This window comes from Jaculus jaculus, chromosome 15 (genome assembly GCF_020740685.1).
Source record: "Jaculus jaculus isolate mJacJac1 chromosome 15, mJacJac1.mat.Y.cur, whole genome shotgun sequence".
NCBI classification, from domain to species: domain Eukaryota; kingdom Metazoa; phylum Chordata; class Mammalia; order Rodentia; family Dipodidae; genus Jaculus; species Jaculus jaculus.
Window position 1 is genome coordinate 27,871,508 of NC_059116.1, and position 16,754 is coordinate 27,888,261.

Consider the following 16,754-nt stretch of genomic DNA (forward strand, 5'->3'; position numbering starts at 1 on the left):
AGACACAAACTGTCCCTGGGAGATTTGTACCCTAGTTCCATGGGTGCCACCCAGTCAAGAAATAACCTTATGGCACTGGAATAGTATGATTCAAGGCCACACCCCTGAAGAAGGGTCCTCTGCTTTTGGCACCTGCCCTCAAACACGCTAGTGATACTCACAGGCTTACACGGGCCTGATGTCGGTCTGCTAGCTTGCACATTGCTCTCTCCTAGCACCGAAGAAAATCAGGTTTAATAGTGGTCCATTATCTCTCTGCCACAGCCATAGGACAGCTATTAACAGTGAAAAGTCACACACAGCTGGCACTGTGCCTGGGAGAAGAAAGCCCCAGATTGTCAAGTATTACAAGCCAGTCCTTGCAGAGATACATCTTTGCTTTCCTGCTACTTACTAACTTTTGTGCAATGAAATTGACATTTGCAGCTATTTGTCTAAGATAAATGCTAGGCCACACTGTTAGGATGAAGGAGTGTGGGGTTTCCAGAGAACATTTTACAGATGAAAAACAAAGCAGTGCAGGAAACACAAGTTTTTTTTTTTTTTTTTTTAACAAATATACTAGCCTGTGAAGAGAACACTTTAAAAACATGTTGCTCTATGTGTGCAGTGTCTTCCCAAATGAAAGACTGATCATTTAGTCAGGTCTGTACACAGATGTCCTCCCCCTCTTATTCTGCAGAATGTTGGACCTTCTCTTGCACTTACTTTGGTTCACTCAATTGTCCTTTCATCTGCAGCAAAGATGTTTATCAACAAATATGAGAAGCGACACTGCAGCAGAAGCTAGCACTGGGTAGGACAGTTTATGTGTTCTAGAGTGAGCAGGGCTTAAAAGCCAACAAAAAGGACTCAACTAGTCAAGGGCTTGTCAAACATGTCTCAACTAGTGTTTAAGCATAGACAGTCAATGTTACAAACGCACTCCCCAGTTTTGTCAACCAATTGTTAAAAGGAAGTCAGACGGTTGAGTGGTTAAAAGCTCAGCTGGCTCATTGCATATAGTGCACTGAAAACAGATCAGCCATTGATGGCAGAAGACAGATTTTCCTTTCCTTTATGATCTTTCTATGATGGGAACCTTTCCCCCACCCCCCTGTAAGATTTCTCAAGTCTGAGTCTCAATAGATATCCCTCTTATCAGATATTTTATGAGATGGAATTAATGCATGTACAAGGTTTCTGAATAGTCTTCCTAAATTTCTGGGTTTTAGTGTCTCATTATTTTGGATTTTTAGGAGGGAGAAGGATTATCATGAAGAGTTGGGTATTTGAAACACATACAAATGATCTAATGGCAATGATCCTTGTTAATGTGTCTTTTGCAGAGGTAGCTTATTAATAAGAGATTGCTAACAAAAGAACTTGTTATATTTCGTCCTGTGAATGTGCATGATATTTTGACATACTTAATTTTTTTCATTGTTAAATGAATCCTATACAATAAATCTTTAGCTGGGAATATAGCTCAGCGCTGGAGTGCTTGCCTTGAATATGGGAGGCTGTAGGGTCAAATCCCAACTCCACCAAAAGAAACACCACCACCAACAAAAGATGCACATAAAAATCTTCAGTTGAGAAGTGACAATACCAATTTTCTCACAGCAGAGGTATTAGATAATAAATGTGTCTATATGTTTGGTAAGGCAAGCCTTAACCAAAGCTTGATCTTCATTTTTCAATTGCTTTTTAATAAAAGGCAATTAGACAAAGTGGATGTATATTTCCTTTGGGGCTACATTATTACGATTCCTGTTTTGAGACTTTAAATTCACAATAATATTTTCCTTTCCCTCTTGGTAAATAATGAAATATATGTTGTTTCAACTGAAAAAATATGACATGAATTCACAACCCTGCACATGTCTAATCTTAGAGCAAATCTGTTTCCTTAATGGGTGGGAGGAAATCTGAGGAAAGTTCTAAGGGGCCCCGTCTGCTTTCAGTGCTTTCTTCTAGTCATACTGAAGACAATACCTCTCCAGACGGGTCTTTCCCCTTCTTCTCATCTCCACGGTCAATGTCAATCACATGCACCACTCCAGGTTTCAGAATCAAGTCCTCTGTCTCCACCTGACTCCTGTTGTCCTCCACCTCCATGTAGCTCCCTTTCGTTTGCTGGGCGGCCTTGCTGAAGGCTTCCTTCAGACGACGTTTGAGTTCAACATCTGGACAGAAGACATACTCATAAAGACCACCAGCAAGTACAGCTCCTAGGATTGGTCCGACCCAATATATCTGGGAGAAAGATGGAAGAGGACAGAGGATAAGTAGAGAAGGGTTCTTTCAATGACTAGCTCATAACTACAGAACTTAGCTGGGTTAAAGTTGCAGAACAGCAGCGGTAGGTACAAAACAAATGAAGGGAACTGGAACAACATGATCCACTATGTGGAGTCTACACCAGAGATTTATTAATTATTAAAGAACCTGTGAGCACAATGTATGAAATAATTAGTTCTTTTGTTTTCTTCCTTTTAATAATTATACTTTCAAATTTTCTGATTTTCTTTTATTTTGAGACAAAGTCTTGTCATGTGGCTCAGGTTGGCTTGAAGCTCACAACATAGCCCAGCCAGACATTGGGCTGAAAACCCCCCTGCCTGTGGACAGTGCTGAGGACGCCGATGTCCACCTTCACAGCTGCCTCATCAATTTTCCGAAGACTCTTCACGTGTGGCGGTTCCACAGATCCACCCAACCCTAGAAATTCAACTAAAACAGAGGTGGGGAGAAAAAGCGAGTTTCTGGATAGCATTTCTCTTAGACTCACTAGTGCCTCCCTTTGGGGGTTTCTGCATAATCCATATCAGAGTATATTTTATCATTTGGACTTTCAGTTTTTTAGCGTAGCATGACCAATGTAGTCTCAGCTTACCACTTACAATTCCGTGAGCGCTAACCTCAGTGACTTCTCTCTCATGTCTCACTTTGTTCGGCTGCAAAGCAGGGGTTTATAATGATATGTATGTAACGATGGCATGAAAAATAAGTGAAATACTACTTATAAAGTACTTAATAGCCTCTAGGTCATGATAACCAGGTACATCCAATGCTTCTTAGAAAATCTAGAGGTTTCTCTGACTAACCTGGCTTATAAATTGTTATTTTACTTACAAGGTATGCTTTTCCTCTTTTTACATTTTGGTAGCTTATTGGAAACCATATGGTCTATTCATTTCTCTTGTAGGGAGTTTTCTCTGTATGATACTTAGTGGAAAATAAAACCAAAACCTGTATGGACTTTATGGACAATGGCCGGTTAATAAGTAGCTATTATACAGGATTAGAGAAACTGGAAAGTATCATCATATCAATAATGCACCTGGAACCTTGAACTAGATTGACTTTGAATGAACTGCAAAAAATCTATAAGACTGAGAATGAGTATAGTATGGATAGAATGTTAGGTGCTTATCCAATAGATTCTTTTGGGTGAAATTCCTCTGTTTTTTGGGTACTCTGGCTATACTGACCACTTTCGCCTTATTATCTTATTTAATTCTCGCAGTAACCTTTGAGATGGATATTATTTTTAAAGTCTGTACTCTTATCAATTTGACAACTGAATGTTAAAGATAGCAAGGTAGTTTAAGATCTCATACACTGCAAGTTGGGTGAGCTGAGATTTCAGGCATGTCTGACTTTAAATCTCTCCTTACCCCACGTACTGTTTTCTTCCACATTTGGGGGAGAAAAGTATGATGAATGCTTTTTGCTTAAAAACACCCTCTGGATATCAATCTTAGCATCTGCATTGTAAAATCTAAAGAACATTCCAGATTTTAGCTGAAGCTGGGCGCATACCCCCAACAGGGAAACAGTTGGTAGAGCTGCTGGAAGAACCCAGCGCCTTATCTTGAACATGAAAGAACTCAGAAGCGAGTTTATCTTCTCTGTGTCCTTTCAAAGTAGAAACTAGAGCCCTCTTCAAAATGTCTTTGCTCTTTGTTCCTTTTGTAAAATCTCATTAGATTGGTACTATTTCACAGGCTCCAAATCCCATAAGGGAGAACAGACACTGTTAAATCATTACTACCCTTCCCAAAACATGACGAAGGAGACAGCCAGCCACACATTCTCAAAAATGAATCTCAGTGCCAAGTTGCTATTCCCAAAGTTATATGTGTCTTAAGGCGACTTTAACATTTTTAAAATAACTTTACTGCTAAACATATAGACCATGCATAAAATGCAAAGAACCTAAAATGCCACTAAGTTAGGGAAGAAGAAGCTGTCTGTTTATTGTAAGATCTACAGAAAGTCCATTTACATTTTTCATTTTTGCTAGTATAAGTCTTTTGACACATAAATGAAAATATCATGACCAGTTTCATGAATAGCATTGGTGGCCAAGATTTTGCATACTGGTGTCTGAAATATGTCTTTTATAGCCAGGTCCAAGGCTGTTATTGAACTATATAAATTATATAAATTCAGTACACTTTTCTTAGAAGTGAATTCATACAGCAATGGTGTGAATCATTTTTTCCTTTGCCTGTCACACGATAATTGAGTAACTGCTTGGGTCATGCCTGGGATCAAACCACAAATTCTTTTGTTCACAAATTTTAAAAAGGAAAACAGTATCTATAGTATATAAATGGCAATCAAAGTTAGCCTCAGCCGGGCGTGGTGGCTTTAATCCCAGCCCTCGGGAGGCAGAGGTAGGAGGATTGCTGTGAGTTCGAGGCCACCTTGAGACTACATAGTGAACTCCAGGTCAGCCCGGGGCCAGAGTGAGACCCTACCTCGAAAAAGAAAAAACAAAACAAAACAAAAAAAATTAGCCTGAAACTTGATTTGATGCTGGCCTGTATATATGACTCATGTTTTTGTTATTTTATTAGTGTGTGAGTGACTTTAACAACTGTTTATAAGTCACTTGAAGGAGTTGACTTCCTTTGCTGTAAGAAACAATTGAAACAAAGCTGATTTTATATTTAAGAATGTCTATCACTAGTCTCTGCTGTCACATTCATAAGTAGGTTGGCCCTGAGATTAAAAGTGTGCCCTCTCTGGCAGTCGTTTATTTTCCCTGCTGTGGCTGTGGTTACAACCACATACACATTCGCACAATTCATTCCATACCATCTGCAGTTCAAACGCTTCCAAGTTGCACAGTATTAATTGGGTTATGCTTTTGTAAACACAAACAGTAAATACCTTTGTTATGGACCATGCTTTTAAATATTTCTTCTTTTTTGAATTTACAAGTTTATTTTCTATTGTTAGTAGGAAAGATTCCTCTCAATTATTCAAACAGTATATTATGTACACCATTCTGATTTTAGGATGCTCCGCGCAAGAAACCCCTGTGTAAAATGTATTCTGCCAATGCTTGTCAGAAACATGTCCAGACCAATGTTTACAAAAAAAACCCCACAAATCTATCTGTTTCTGAAGGCTCAGTTGGGGGAATGCAACAGAAACTAGTGAGCTCAATAATCTTGAGAAGAGAGCCTTATGGATAATTGTTCTCAACACAAGACAGGAGCTATCAACATGACAATTACCCAGTGGTTTTCCCAGTTTCCCATGATAACTGCAGGTCCAAAAGATCGGGCTGGGTTCATGCTGGCACCAGTATAATTAATCTACAGGGAAAAAAAAAGAAAGAAAGAAAACAACTTCAGACTTTTTGGAAACAAGGCTCCCAGCAGGTATCATTCACGTCAGAGGAACCTCAAGATTTCACCGCTTTATTAATGTTCTCACCACATAGTTGGCCAAAAGACCATCTAATATGAATAGATCTGGCTGGGTCCTAAGGGCTAACACTGGAAAACAGCACCTTCAGGCCAGCCTTCAGGTGGAGGATAAATGAGATGGATCAATTATTTAAATGGACTTGGAAACTTACTGCAAACAAATGTCCAATTGCAACAGACAACCCAATTGCTAAAGCTATGGAGCCAGTGACATCAGTCCGTTTGGAATCACAGCTGGCAAAGATAGTAAACACCAGCTGAAATGTGATTATCAGCTCCACCAGCAGTCCATGACCAGCCGTGAGATTTCCATGAACCTAGAGAGAGAACACACTCCGTCAAGACTGAAGCAAGTCTGGCTCAGTGAGAGCAGGTCGGGAAAGGCACAGTTCATCAGCATGGAAAGGAGAGGTAACCTCAGTCTTCTGTCCGGCTGACCTCAGGTTGGGATTGCAGAAGTTTCCACCTCCCAAAAAGAAAGAATACGTTTACTTTCATTTTGGGCATAATTACAGATGATTTCACAGTGACCTACCAGGATTTTGTGCTGAGTGTCATTAAAAATGTTCTTTCGTTCTTTATTCCTTTTTCTTTTCTTTTTCTTTTTTTTTTTTTACAATTTTATTTATTTGAAACAGAGAGAGTAATAGAAATAAGGAGGGAGAGAGAGAGAGAGAGAGAATGGGCATGCCAGGGCCTCTAGCCACTGCAAGCAAACTCCAGATGCATCCGCCCCTGTGTGCATCTGGCTTACATGGATCCTGGAGAGTCAAACCAGGATCCTTTGGCTTTGCAGGCAAGTGCCTTAATCGCTAAGCCATCTCTCCATCCCTCTTTTCTTTTTCTTTTTCTTTTTTTTTTTTTTTTGAGGCCAGTCTCACTGTAGCCTAGACTCATTTGGAACTCACTATGGAGCCCAAGTTAGCCTCAAACTCATGGCGACCCTCCTCCCTCAGCGTCGACAGTGTGGGATCACATGTGTGTGCCACCATTTCTGCTGCTAAGTGTCATTTTCAACAACAGTAGCAAGACATGCCACTGCTGCATTTGGCTTACAAAAGACTTTCCTGAGAGATTCATAATTTTATTCAGCAATGATTAAATCCACCAATCAAGTTTAACTTAATACTTATCTCAACTAAAATTTAAATGTTACATGTGTGCTTAAAGTCAGCATTGGATAGAACTAGTAAGTCATATTCCTAATCAGTGAAGAATGAGGCTAGGATCAACTGTTAATTGCTAATTAACCTTTAAAAATAAAAATTCTTAAAGTGTGACTGTTCATGTAGAACACTTAAAATCTCATCGCATAAAAAGAAACAAGTGGCTGGGGATGGTGGCACACGCCTTTAATCTCAGCTTTCAGGAGGCTGAGGTAAGCTACTCACTGTGAGTTCTAGCCAGCCTGGACTAGTACCCAGTGAGCTCCGGAGCAGCCTAGGCTAGAGTAAGACCCTGCTTCACTATCTCCCCTCAAGGGGGAAAAAAAAAGAAAAGAAACAAATGGGGTTCTTCTGCTTGTGAACAAATAATTGCAATAAAAATGCCTCAGGATAAATACATAGCCAAGCCAGGCATAGTAGCTCATACCTACAATCCCAGCATTCAGAAGGCCCAGGCAAGAAGACTGGTCAGAAGAGTTTAATGCCAGCATGATCTAGATAATGAGGTCCAGACTAGCTTGAGCTGTAGGGTGAGACTCTCTGAAAACATGCATGCACACATGTGCACACACACACACACACATTGGGAAGGGAGAGAGGGAAAAAATCGCTACCATTTTTTTGTTACTTTAGTTATATTCAAGTCATGCAACAGTCAATATGAATTTCCTTTTCTTTTTCTCTACATATAGCCCAGGCTGGCCTTGGTGTCTGGGTCTCCCTGTCTCAGCTTTCTAAGTGCTGGGATTACTGGCACGTGACACCATGCCTGGCTCGCCTGTGGATCTTATTTAACGTGCCACATCGGTTTTCACTTGATCGGGAATCATAAAGTAGCCATTTTTCATAAATGTCTCTGGGGGCCACAAGGACACCTTTCAGCAGGCTCTGCAAAGCAGCCTGGAATCCCAGCCTGGAAATAAAGAGTTTTAAGAAGACCACTACCATGGTGACCCCCAAGCCTCCCACCACGCTGGGAGGCGTGACCAGGTAGAGGATGCCGGCTCCGACGACGGCCCCCAGGCACTGTGCCGCGACATAGAAGAGGGACTTCGCGAGGCTGATCTTGCGCGTGCACACCATGGCCACGGTCACCGCGGGGTTGATGTGGCCGCCGCTAATGTGGCCAAAGCACTGCACCATGGTGGCGATGCTGAGTCCAAAACAAAGGGAGATGAGCACCATGTCCACAGGTAAGGGGTTCTCCGCTCCACCCCAGTTGATGGTGGACCCCAGGCTGAGCAGAACGAAGATGAGCATGGCCAGAAATTCCGCGGTGACTGCCTTCCAGAAAGCTTGAGTCCAGACCCCTTTGAAGGCCACCATGATGTCCTCTCGTCTACACAAAGGGCCACACTTACTGAAAGGACAAACATAGAAAAAGAAAAAGAAAAAGAAAAAAACAACAAAATGGACAATGGAAGAGTCAAGCCAGCCCTTTAGGTGGAAGGGTTTCATCAACTTTGGGCATGGGAGCCAGGCCAACAGGCTTGCTGGTGACTGTGGTGAGGGATTGCCGACATTATTTGCAAACCAAGAAGGAGGAATGCTTCTGGAACTGTCCCTAATTACTAGTCTTCACTAGGGGCTTGTTCCAATCTATTCAGTCATCTCCCAATTTCACTGGATAACTTCCCCAGCTGTCCCCATAAAGGAAAATGTCTGAACCAAGTTCCTTAAGAGATTAAGAACCAATTACATGTAACTTGGAGTCAGTTTCCTCACAGGACGTTGCAGAGTTACCGGACTCCACCTCAGGAGTGCTGGGGTCACTGGGAGGCACCACCACCCACCACCACCGCCCCTGGGCATCAACCCAGAGCTTCCTGCATGAGAAGCAGGCGTTCTCCTACTGAGGCACCTACATTTAGCGCCTGCGTTTTGAACAGAAAGCTTTCTTTTTTTATTATTTAGTTTTTTCACTTTGTAACTTATTTTGAAAAAAAAAAAGTGGATTTGTGACCCTCTGCACTCCAGCAGAAGACCGCGTGTGGGTTTGGGGGAAAGTCTCTGCTAGGAAGGCAGGGAATGTCTTCCAGACTCAGAGGAACTCCTGGGGCCTGGCAAGGATGTGGGGACAGGCAGGGACTCAGTTGGAACAGGGACAGTCCCTCTGTCCCTCTGTCCCCTGGCCCAGGAGGAAGCAAGCTGCCAGCCTCAGGAGCCTGCAGAGGGACCCTGAAAGACCTTCTGTCCTGGGGGATCTGGCCCCAAGATGTAGGGACCTCACAGCCTCAGGCTCCAGGGGAGCCTTACTTGCCCCTGTGGGGGGAGGGCGTGGGACCTCAGTCGCCAGTGCCAGACTCCCGGGCAGAGGCCAGGTGAACCAACAACAACAGCCTGTCAGTGAGGACTGGGGGGTGGGGTGTTGGCACGAGACGGGGAGAGGCAAGGGGGTGAGAGATGCTTTTAAGGGGTTTTGGGGGACAGGACAGCACCTCCCCGGTCCCCAGTTGTCTCTCAATCTTTAGTGGTGCCCCTTCCATGAACTCCCAAACCTCTTGTAGTCCAAGTTATGCAAGCTGGTCCTGGGCTCCCCTTTTGCCCCAAGGCAACAGAGCTGGGAAGAGCAGCTAGGAAAGAGGGGTGTGGCCAGAGACAGTTCTGGCCTCCCCTGTGCGGGCTTGGCCCTGGAGCTCAGAGCTCCTTGCCTTGGGGAGTTTGTGGAGGGGGAGGAGGACTGGGTTATGAGGTGGTGAGCCCCAAGCCAGCCTCTGCCGAGGAACACACTTTCTCCTGTAATTTGCTTTCCTTAGTGTCTGCAGAGCTGAGAAGGGTGGGGATTGTAATGCCACAGCTTGCTCCCGCAGGAAATGGCTAAGTTACCCTTTGAGAGGGGTAATCACCCCGGGTTCGGTTCCTCCCTTATCTAAAACATTCTATCTTCACCCTTTGCCTGGGATAATCGTGAGGAAACTCTCTAGAGAGCAATTAGCAGACTCTAATCACAAAGGAGTGTATAAAAGTTTGGTCAAGAAAGGCAAGGAGGGGGCTGGAGAGATGGCTTAGTGGTTAAACGCTTGCCTGTGAGGCCTAAGGACCCCGGTTCGAGGCTAGGTTCCCCAGGTCCCACGTTAGCCAGATGCACAAGGGGGCACACGCGTCTGGAGTTCGTTTGCAGAGGCTGGAAGCCCTGGCGCGCCCATTCTCTCTCTCTCCCTCTATCTGTCTTTCTCTCTGTGTCTGTCACTCTCAAATAAATAAATAAAAATTAAAAAAATAAAAAAGAAAGGCAAGGAGTTAAAACAGATTAGGGATTTTGTCCCTTCTTTGACATCTCCTGGGACCCTTATTTTATACACACTCCTTGCTGTACTGAGGAGCTGGGGCTTCTGCGCGGGCAGTGACAAACACTGCACCCCACCAAGGGGCTGGTGGGAGGTTCCCTTCACCTTTAGGACCTCAGCTTTGGCCCTGGTTTTGATAATGGATCTCTGCTTCCTATTTGGAAAGAGAAACCCTTTTCCTGTCCACCCCCACCTCCAGTCATACCCTAAAGGTCCTCTGTCGGAGCAAAATCCTTTCAGCGAATCATGTAATTATGAAAGACCCCAGTCAGGACAGCAGTGACATCATGCTCCTTAGAGGATATGGAGGTAAAGGTGAAAACAGCAGGTGGAATGGGGCCCATAGAGCACCCTGGGAGAGACGTGACAATGTCCCCAAGGGGGAGAAACTCGGAGAAGCCACAGATTGAAAACAGAGCGAGGGAAGACAGCAGGGAGTTACTTCTGCACTCACCAGTAGCCAGGGACGGGGCAGGTGACAAGGGGTAAGGTGCAGCAGCCGGTACCCCTAGTTTAGTGGGAAAGGGGGGAAGACACAGCAGGAAGTGCAGGATGCTGGGTGGGCAGGAAACAGTCCCTTTTCAGCAGCAGGGCACCCAGGGGAGGCGGCCCTGGGAAAAGCCAGCCTACCTGTGACACCCCTCCTATCTTAGTTCCTCAAGTCCTTTCCCTGCACATCCGCACACCTAGATCTTCCTCCAGGGACTTCATGTCAGAACTCAGTGGCTCTTTCCTCTACAAATTTTCATCAGGCAGAGACATTAAAAACATCAACAACAACAAAACACTCCAACAAAGCAAAAATACACTGAGGATGATTTTAGCCGCCTTCCTCGTTTTTTTTCAAGGTCACAAAACTCTGATCTTCCAGAATAGCTGGCTGCAAACCTCAAAACTTCTTGCATGCATGTACCTGCCTGGCATTGCGGAGGGCTTGTCCCAGCAAGGCTCAGAGTCTCTGCCCCCCATCCCTCCCAACCCCTACCAGCAACGCTCCCTGGCATAGCCACACTCACTGGAAATGAAAATCAACACAATTAGTTTTGGCTTCTTTTGCCCCAGGAACAAAGGGGATTTGTTGCCGTGACCGGGTTGCAGTGAACCAGGGCACAGTCCTTCCTAGCTGATCACGGGGGTCTCATCCACTCGTAGGTGAGCAGTTTGATGAAAAAAATAGTAGAGATAATTTCCCTTACTAAAAAGCATCTCCTTTTATCTTGTCCATGCTTCCCTTCCTCCCGTGCTCAGTCCCCAGGCTTTAAAGAACTACCCACCTGCTGTGTGGTGATTTGGCTCCCAGGTTCTGCCTGAGAACTCCACAGGCTATCTATAATAAAAGAGTGCCATCTTTTTTGACCCTGAGTGTTGTTTCCTTAAGGCAAAGAAGGACTTACCGCCACCGCCTTGCTGCGGGTCTGTCGCTCATGCCGCCCCTGGCCAGAGTGCAGCTCTCATTGCCTGCCCCTCAGCTCCCTGTGCTCCTGGGAGTCAGATTACGGCCACTTGTCTGATTGGGTTTTTGGAGTGCAGGGGTGGAAAGATTCTGCATGGTGTAGCAACCGCTAAGTTATATTTGAACTTGACATCGTTTCTGTGCCTGGTCCCTATAGACACAAGGGCATTTCAGGAATGCAGAACATTGACTGACATCATATTTCTCGAGCTGCTAATCTTTGTCAGCAAAGGGTTTTCCACGACTTTTTATTTACGTTCTTCCTGTCACAAACATTTTGCTGAGAATTTGTCTTGTTTGTGACTAGCTGCTGTTGAAATTGGAGAACAATCGGGACAGAGATGAATTGAGCTCTAGGCTTCGGGGCACTCATGTGTGAGTGGTAAACAGTCAATGCGTTCTCTGTGAACTGTTTGATCTCAGAAGTGCAACCCCAATATGCAGTCGTGGCCCCACACTAATAGCGTAGCAGTGTTGACTGGGACAAAGAAAAAAAAAAATAAGGACAAATAAGAAATGCAAGAAATGAGACTGCTCCCAGGTGAGCACCTCAACGGGGCATGAATAATAAGCTCTGGGTGAGAAGCAGCAAATTTTAAAAGCATAGAGGTTTAGATGGGGCAGAATTGTCGGGAACCATAGGTAAATTTAATATTAGGAAATTGAGGGGCAGGACTGACTATATCATTTGCTATTCTCAGTACAACATGAGCTCAGGTGTCTGTCCACAGACATTCTTAAGGGTTTCGAGGTCGTCACAACAGGGCGTTAAGCACAATGCAGGACCATCTAAACGCAGGCCCCACGCAGCTGCTGTTAAGCAAGTCCCACGCTCACGAAGACGCCCCTGTCTACGGAGTTCGTAAACTGCAGATGGGGCAGCTGTTGCCAGATTATTATTATTATTATTACTTCCTGAGATAGACTGCAGGGGTGAAGGGGCTCATGACACTGTTTCTACTTGGGCCACTGGGCATTCTCGTCACTGCTCCGAATATGCATGTGTCCAATGCTCACCCCTATGTGGGCTTCTCTGTCTCTCAACTTATTTCTTCATTTCAGAGGGGATTTTAATTTTCAAAATGAAGCATAGTAAGAAAGAGATATAGAAGTGAGAGAAAGACTGTTCGGCTTTGCAGTCTTCTGTTTCATTGTCAGGCTTGCCTACCTGAAAGACAAGACAATGGGTGCAAAGTTCTCATTAGAGAGAGAGAGCTGAATTTTTGGGAATTTCAGAGGAGCACTTGATTACTTTTTTCTTAATAATTCTCAGACAAGGGTCTGATTTGACATTCTTCAGAAGCAATTCTTGCATACCAATGGATTCAGCCTCTAAAATTTGTGCTCCTCAAAAGTCAGAAAACCTTCTGGTGAAGGGGAGGGGCTGCTCATGTGAGTGTACAAAGACTGTGTAAAGCACTTTGTATTGGCTCTTGAAACTGCCATTTATATTTAACAATGAAATTTTCAAAACTCTCTCTCTCTCTCTCTCTCGCTTTCTGTCTCTCTCTCTCTCGGTGTGTGTGTATGTGTGTGTGTGTTCAGATTTGAAAACCTTCTCTTTCTAGGTAGACACCTTGACTCTAAGAAAATGGACCCAGTGGTGTTCATGACATCTGTGAATCCCAGAAGCCCGCTGGGGTTCTCTGCTTTATGAATACATCCTGCATTGAGTTCTGTAGGAACCTACAAAGCCAGGGGCCTCTTAGTGCTGTGGGAAGCTGAGGGATATTTCTCAGGCCCCCATCTTGTAGGATGCCCCGGCCTCATTATCCTTCTCTTCACGGCTTCCGTAGTTCCAGTCACCACCTCGCCAAGTGCCAGCAAGACTTGGTTACCACAGTTTCTCGGACTCTCTCCGGGCCCTCTGGCTGGCTGATGTGTTGACAGTCTAGTTCCCAAGGGGTAACTGTTCCCATCAAGGGAAGGGCCACCCTCATTGGCACCAACTTACCCACTTATTGGTATTCTCAGCACAGTAGCTTAAAATGGGCTAGGGATTAACCCTTCACATACCAGAGGAAGTTTTTTAATTTAAATTTTTTTTTTTTTTTTTTTTTAATTTTAGAGACAGAGAATTTGATGTGCCAGGGCCTCAGCCACTGCGCTTAAACTCGGGAACCCACCTAGTGGGCATGTGGGACTTTGTGCTTGCCTCACCTTTGTGTATCTGACTTATGTGGGATCTGGAGAGTTGAACATGGGTGCTTAGGTTCTTGCAGGCAAATGACTTGATGGCTAAGCCATCTCTCCAGCCCCCAGTGATAGTTTTATTATTGCCTCTTTATAAATGATATTACTGATCTTCCTACATTAGCACCAACTGTGGGCAGTAACTAGTGAGTTACCTGGCTTTTCTTCTGGCCAGGGACAGGCATTTCTAGGAAGCTTGTCTGTGGTGGTGGATATAGAATGTGCTGAAAGAAGAAAGCTGGTATGATTTCCAGAGGTGTTGGAGGTGGGGCATAGGGGATCAGGAGCCCTGGTCAATGTAAGTAACAATTTCTAGGCTGAACTGCTTGGTCCTAGATCTAGATCCAAAGAACAGTTGCAATCAGTCTTGCCTTGATTGGAAACTAAGGCTGTAAGTCATTTAAAATGGAGGGGTTGGAAAGATGGCTCAGCAGTTAAGGCACTTGCTTACAAAGTCCGATGGCCTGGGATCAATACCTTAGTACATATGTAAAGCTAGATGCACAAAGTGGCACAGACATCTGGAGTTTGTTTGCAGTGGCTACAAATAAATAAAATATTGCAAATAAATAAAAATATTTAAAGTGGCACAACTTATTAATTAAATCTTTACTGCTTTATTGTACAGGGCTGTGATCTTTGGGGTCAGTAAAATTCCATGAAACACTGATTTAAATTGGCCTTCTTTGCAAGGCCACTTAGATTTTTGCTTGAAAGAACCTTATGATTCTAGGACAATAACACAAAAGAAAATATAAATTGTAAAATAATTTCACACTAACCGGTTGATGAACACGCTTCATTTCTGAGTTTTTAAAATGTATTTTATTTATTTGAGAGAGAGAAAGAGGCAGAAAGAGAGAGAGAGAGAGAGAGAGAGAGAGAGAGAGAGAGAGAGAGAGAGAGAGAGAATTGGTACCCCAGGGCCTCCAGCCACTGCAAAGGAACTCCAGATGCATGCGCCCCCTGTGCTTCCGCCTTATGTGGGTCCTGGAGAATCAAACCTGGATCCTTTGGCTTTGCAGGCAAATGCTTTAACCACTAAGCCATCTCTCCAGCCCCATTTCCAAGTTTTTGATCTACTTACTATGTTGTTCTTTTCTTTGCGGGGGGTGGGGGTGGGGGCTTGCTGGTACATATCTTTGAGATTTCTGGACTCTTCTAGCCTTGCCCTTAGAACTGCACTATTCCTTCGTGTGTTCCGGGATTGCAGCTGAAAGGAAAGCATCAAACCTGCGAGTGATGCCTTAATACCAGGTGGGAGGTGTCTCCAGGCTGGCGGGGCAGATTTAATTTCAACTCATAAATCTTATTTTGCTGTACATGAGTCTCAGCATCATGAATTATCCCCCCCCGAACTTACATATCAGTATGTTCATTAAAAACAAACAACAAAAACCCCAGCACCACAACAGCAACCTAATCCTTGAAACAAAGGGCTTAATGAAGCCCTTTGAAAAGAGGCATTAAGGGGGCTGAAGAGTGGCCTTAGTGGTGAAGGCACTTGCCTGTGAAGCCTAAGGATCCAGGTTCGGTTCCCCAGCACCCACATAAGCCAGATGCGTCTGGAGTTTATTTGCAGTGGCTGGAGGCCCTGATACTTCCATTCTCTTTCTCTATGTGCCTCTTTCTCTCTCTCTGTCCCTCCCTCCAATTAATAAATAAATGAAATATTTTTTTAAAAAGAAAAGAGGCATTACCTTATGGTTATAAGTTGGGGTGATTTCCAGATATATTCCCCTTGGACAGAATAACATAAAAACAGTGGTCAGATGTCAGCAAGGATTCAAAATGTTTATAAAAACTTCCCCAACTGAGGTAGTGGAAAGAAAACCTGTCCTTCCAATGGATATTGAATCTTTTCTAAATTAAATTTTCTCCATGTCCCAACCCTCATGGTTGGATCCAGGTTTTCTCAGCTGGCATGGCAAGCACGTTCTCCTTGCTTCAGACTCAGGCCGACTGTGCTTTTGCTGAGCCGCTGTACTTTGCTGACATTTAAGGCAGGAATTCCCTGGGAAGATAGTCAAGAGATTCTTTCGGTGTTGCTGGCAGGGCTCCACAGAGTCTAGGGTTCCCCTCTGCAGGCAAATAGGGAGCGAGAAAGGGAGGGAGCGAAAGACAAACAGAAGGACTTTATTGAGTGACTGGATTTCATGTGCAGCTTGTATAAAAAGGCAGAAATGTGGTTGGGTGACCAGGTACCTTTCTTACCTTTTATCTCTTACCCAGCTAATGTGACAGTGCAGAGTTTGGTTGGCTGCTTCAAAGGCAGCTTAGACATCCACAAGAGAAAATCAGCAAAGAGTTTTGGAAAATGGGATGGACCAAAAGGTTTATTAAAATAGGCCATAAGCTAAATGCAGTAGAAATTGTTCCAAATTTAAATCAAACTTTGAATATTTTAAGAGCTAAATTATTGGTTTTAGACTGTCACCTGTGATGATCACTACAGAACAGCTCAGCACCCTGGGTTTTTTACAGTTTTTTTTATTTTGGAGTGATACATACAGAGAGAATGGCAGATATATATATAGAGAGATAATAGGTGTGACAGGGCCTCCAGCCACTGCAAACGAACTCCAGACACATGTGCCCCCTTGTGCATCTGGCTAACGTGGGTCCTGGGGAATCGAGCCTTGAACTGGGGTCCCTAGGCTTTGCAGGCAAGCACTTAACTGCCAAGCCATCTCTCCAGCTCCACCTGGGGTTTTAATAGACTAACAAATGTATTCTAAGTTTCAAGATCAGAACAGGTATTTATGATTCCATATACAAAGTAGTATGGCAGGTCAAAAAACTAGGGGTTGAAAAATGTTTTAAAAGGGCTGGAGGGATGGCTTAGTGGTTAAGGTATTTGCCTGCAAAGCCAAAGAACCCAGGTTCAATTCCCCAGGACCCACATTAGCCAGATGCACTGGGGGCACATGTATCTGGAGTTCGT

At 44.1% G+C, this 16,754-nt stretch overlaps 1 protein-coding gene across 2 annotated transcripts; it reads right to left on the reverse strand.

Annotated features, from left to right (window-relative positions):
- Positions 1-501: 501 nt before the first annotated feature.
- Aqp4 (aquaporin 4) lies at positions 502-11,775 on the reverse strand. 2 transcript variants are annotated; one of them, XM_004654847.3, is made up of 5 exons: positions 11,559-11,775; positions 7,823-8,237; positions 5,864-6,028; positions 5,517-5,597; positions 502-2,238 (listed from the first exon to the last, which is right to left on the reverse strand). In XM_004654847.3, the coding sequence occupies exons 1-5, from the start codon at positions 11,588-11,590 to the stop codon at positions 1,960-1,962; spliced, it is 972 nt and encodes a 323-aa protein (XP_004654904.1). In that variant the 5' UTR covers positions 11,591-11,775; the 3' UTR covers positions 502-1,959. The 2 variants fall into 2 exon arrangements, with proteins under 2 accessions (XP_004654904.1, XP_044991321.1); XM_045135386.1 differs by lacking the exon at positions 11,559-11,775 and adding an exon at positions 11,439-11,518.
- Between the last annotated feature and the right edge of the window lie 4,979 nt (positions 11,776-16,754).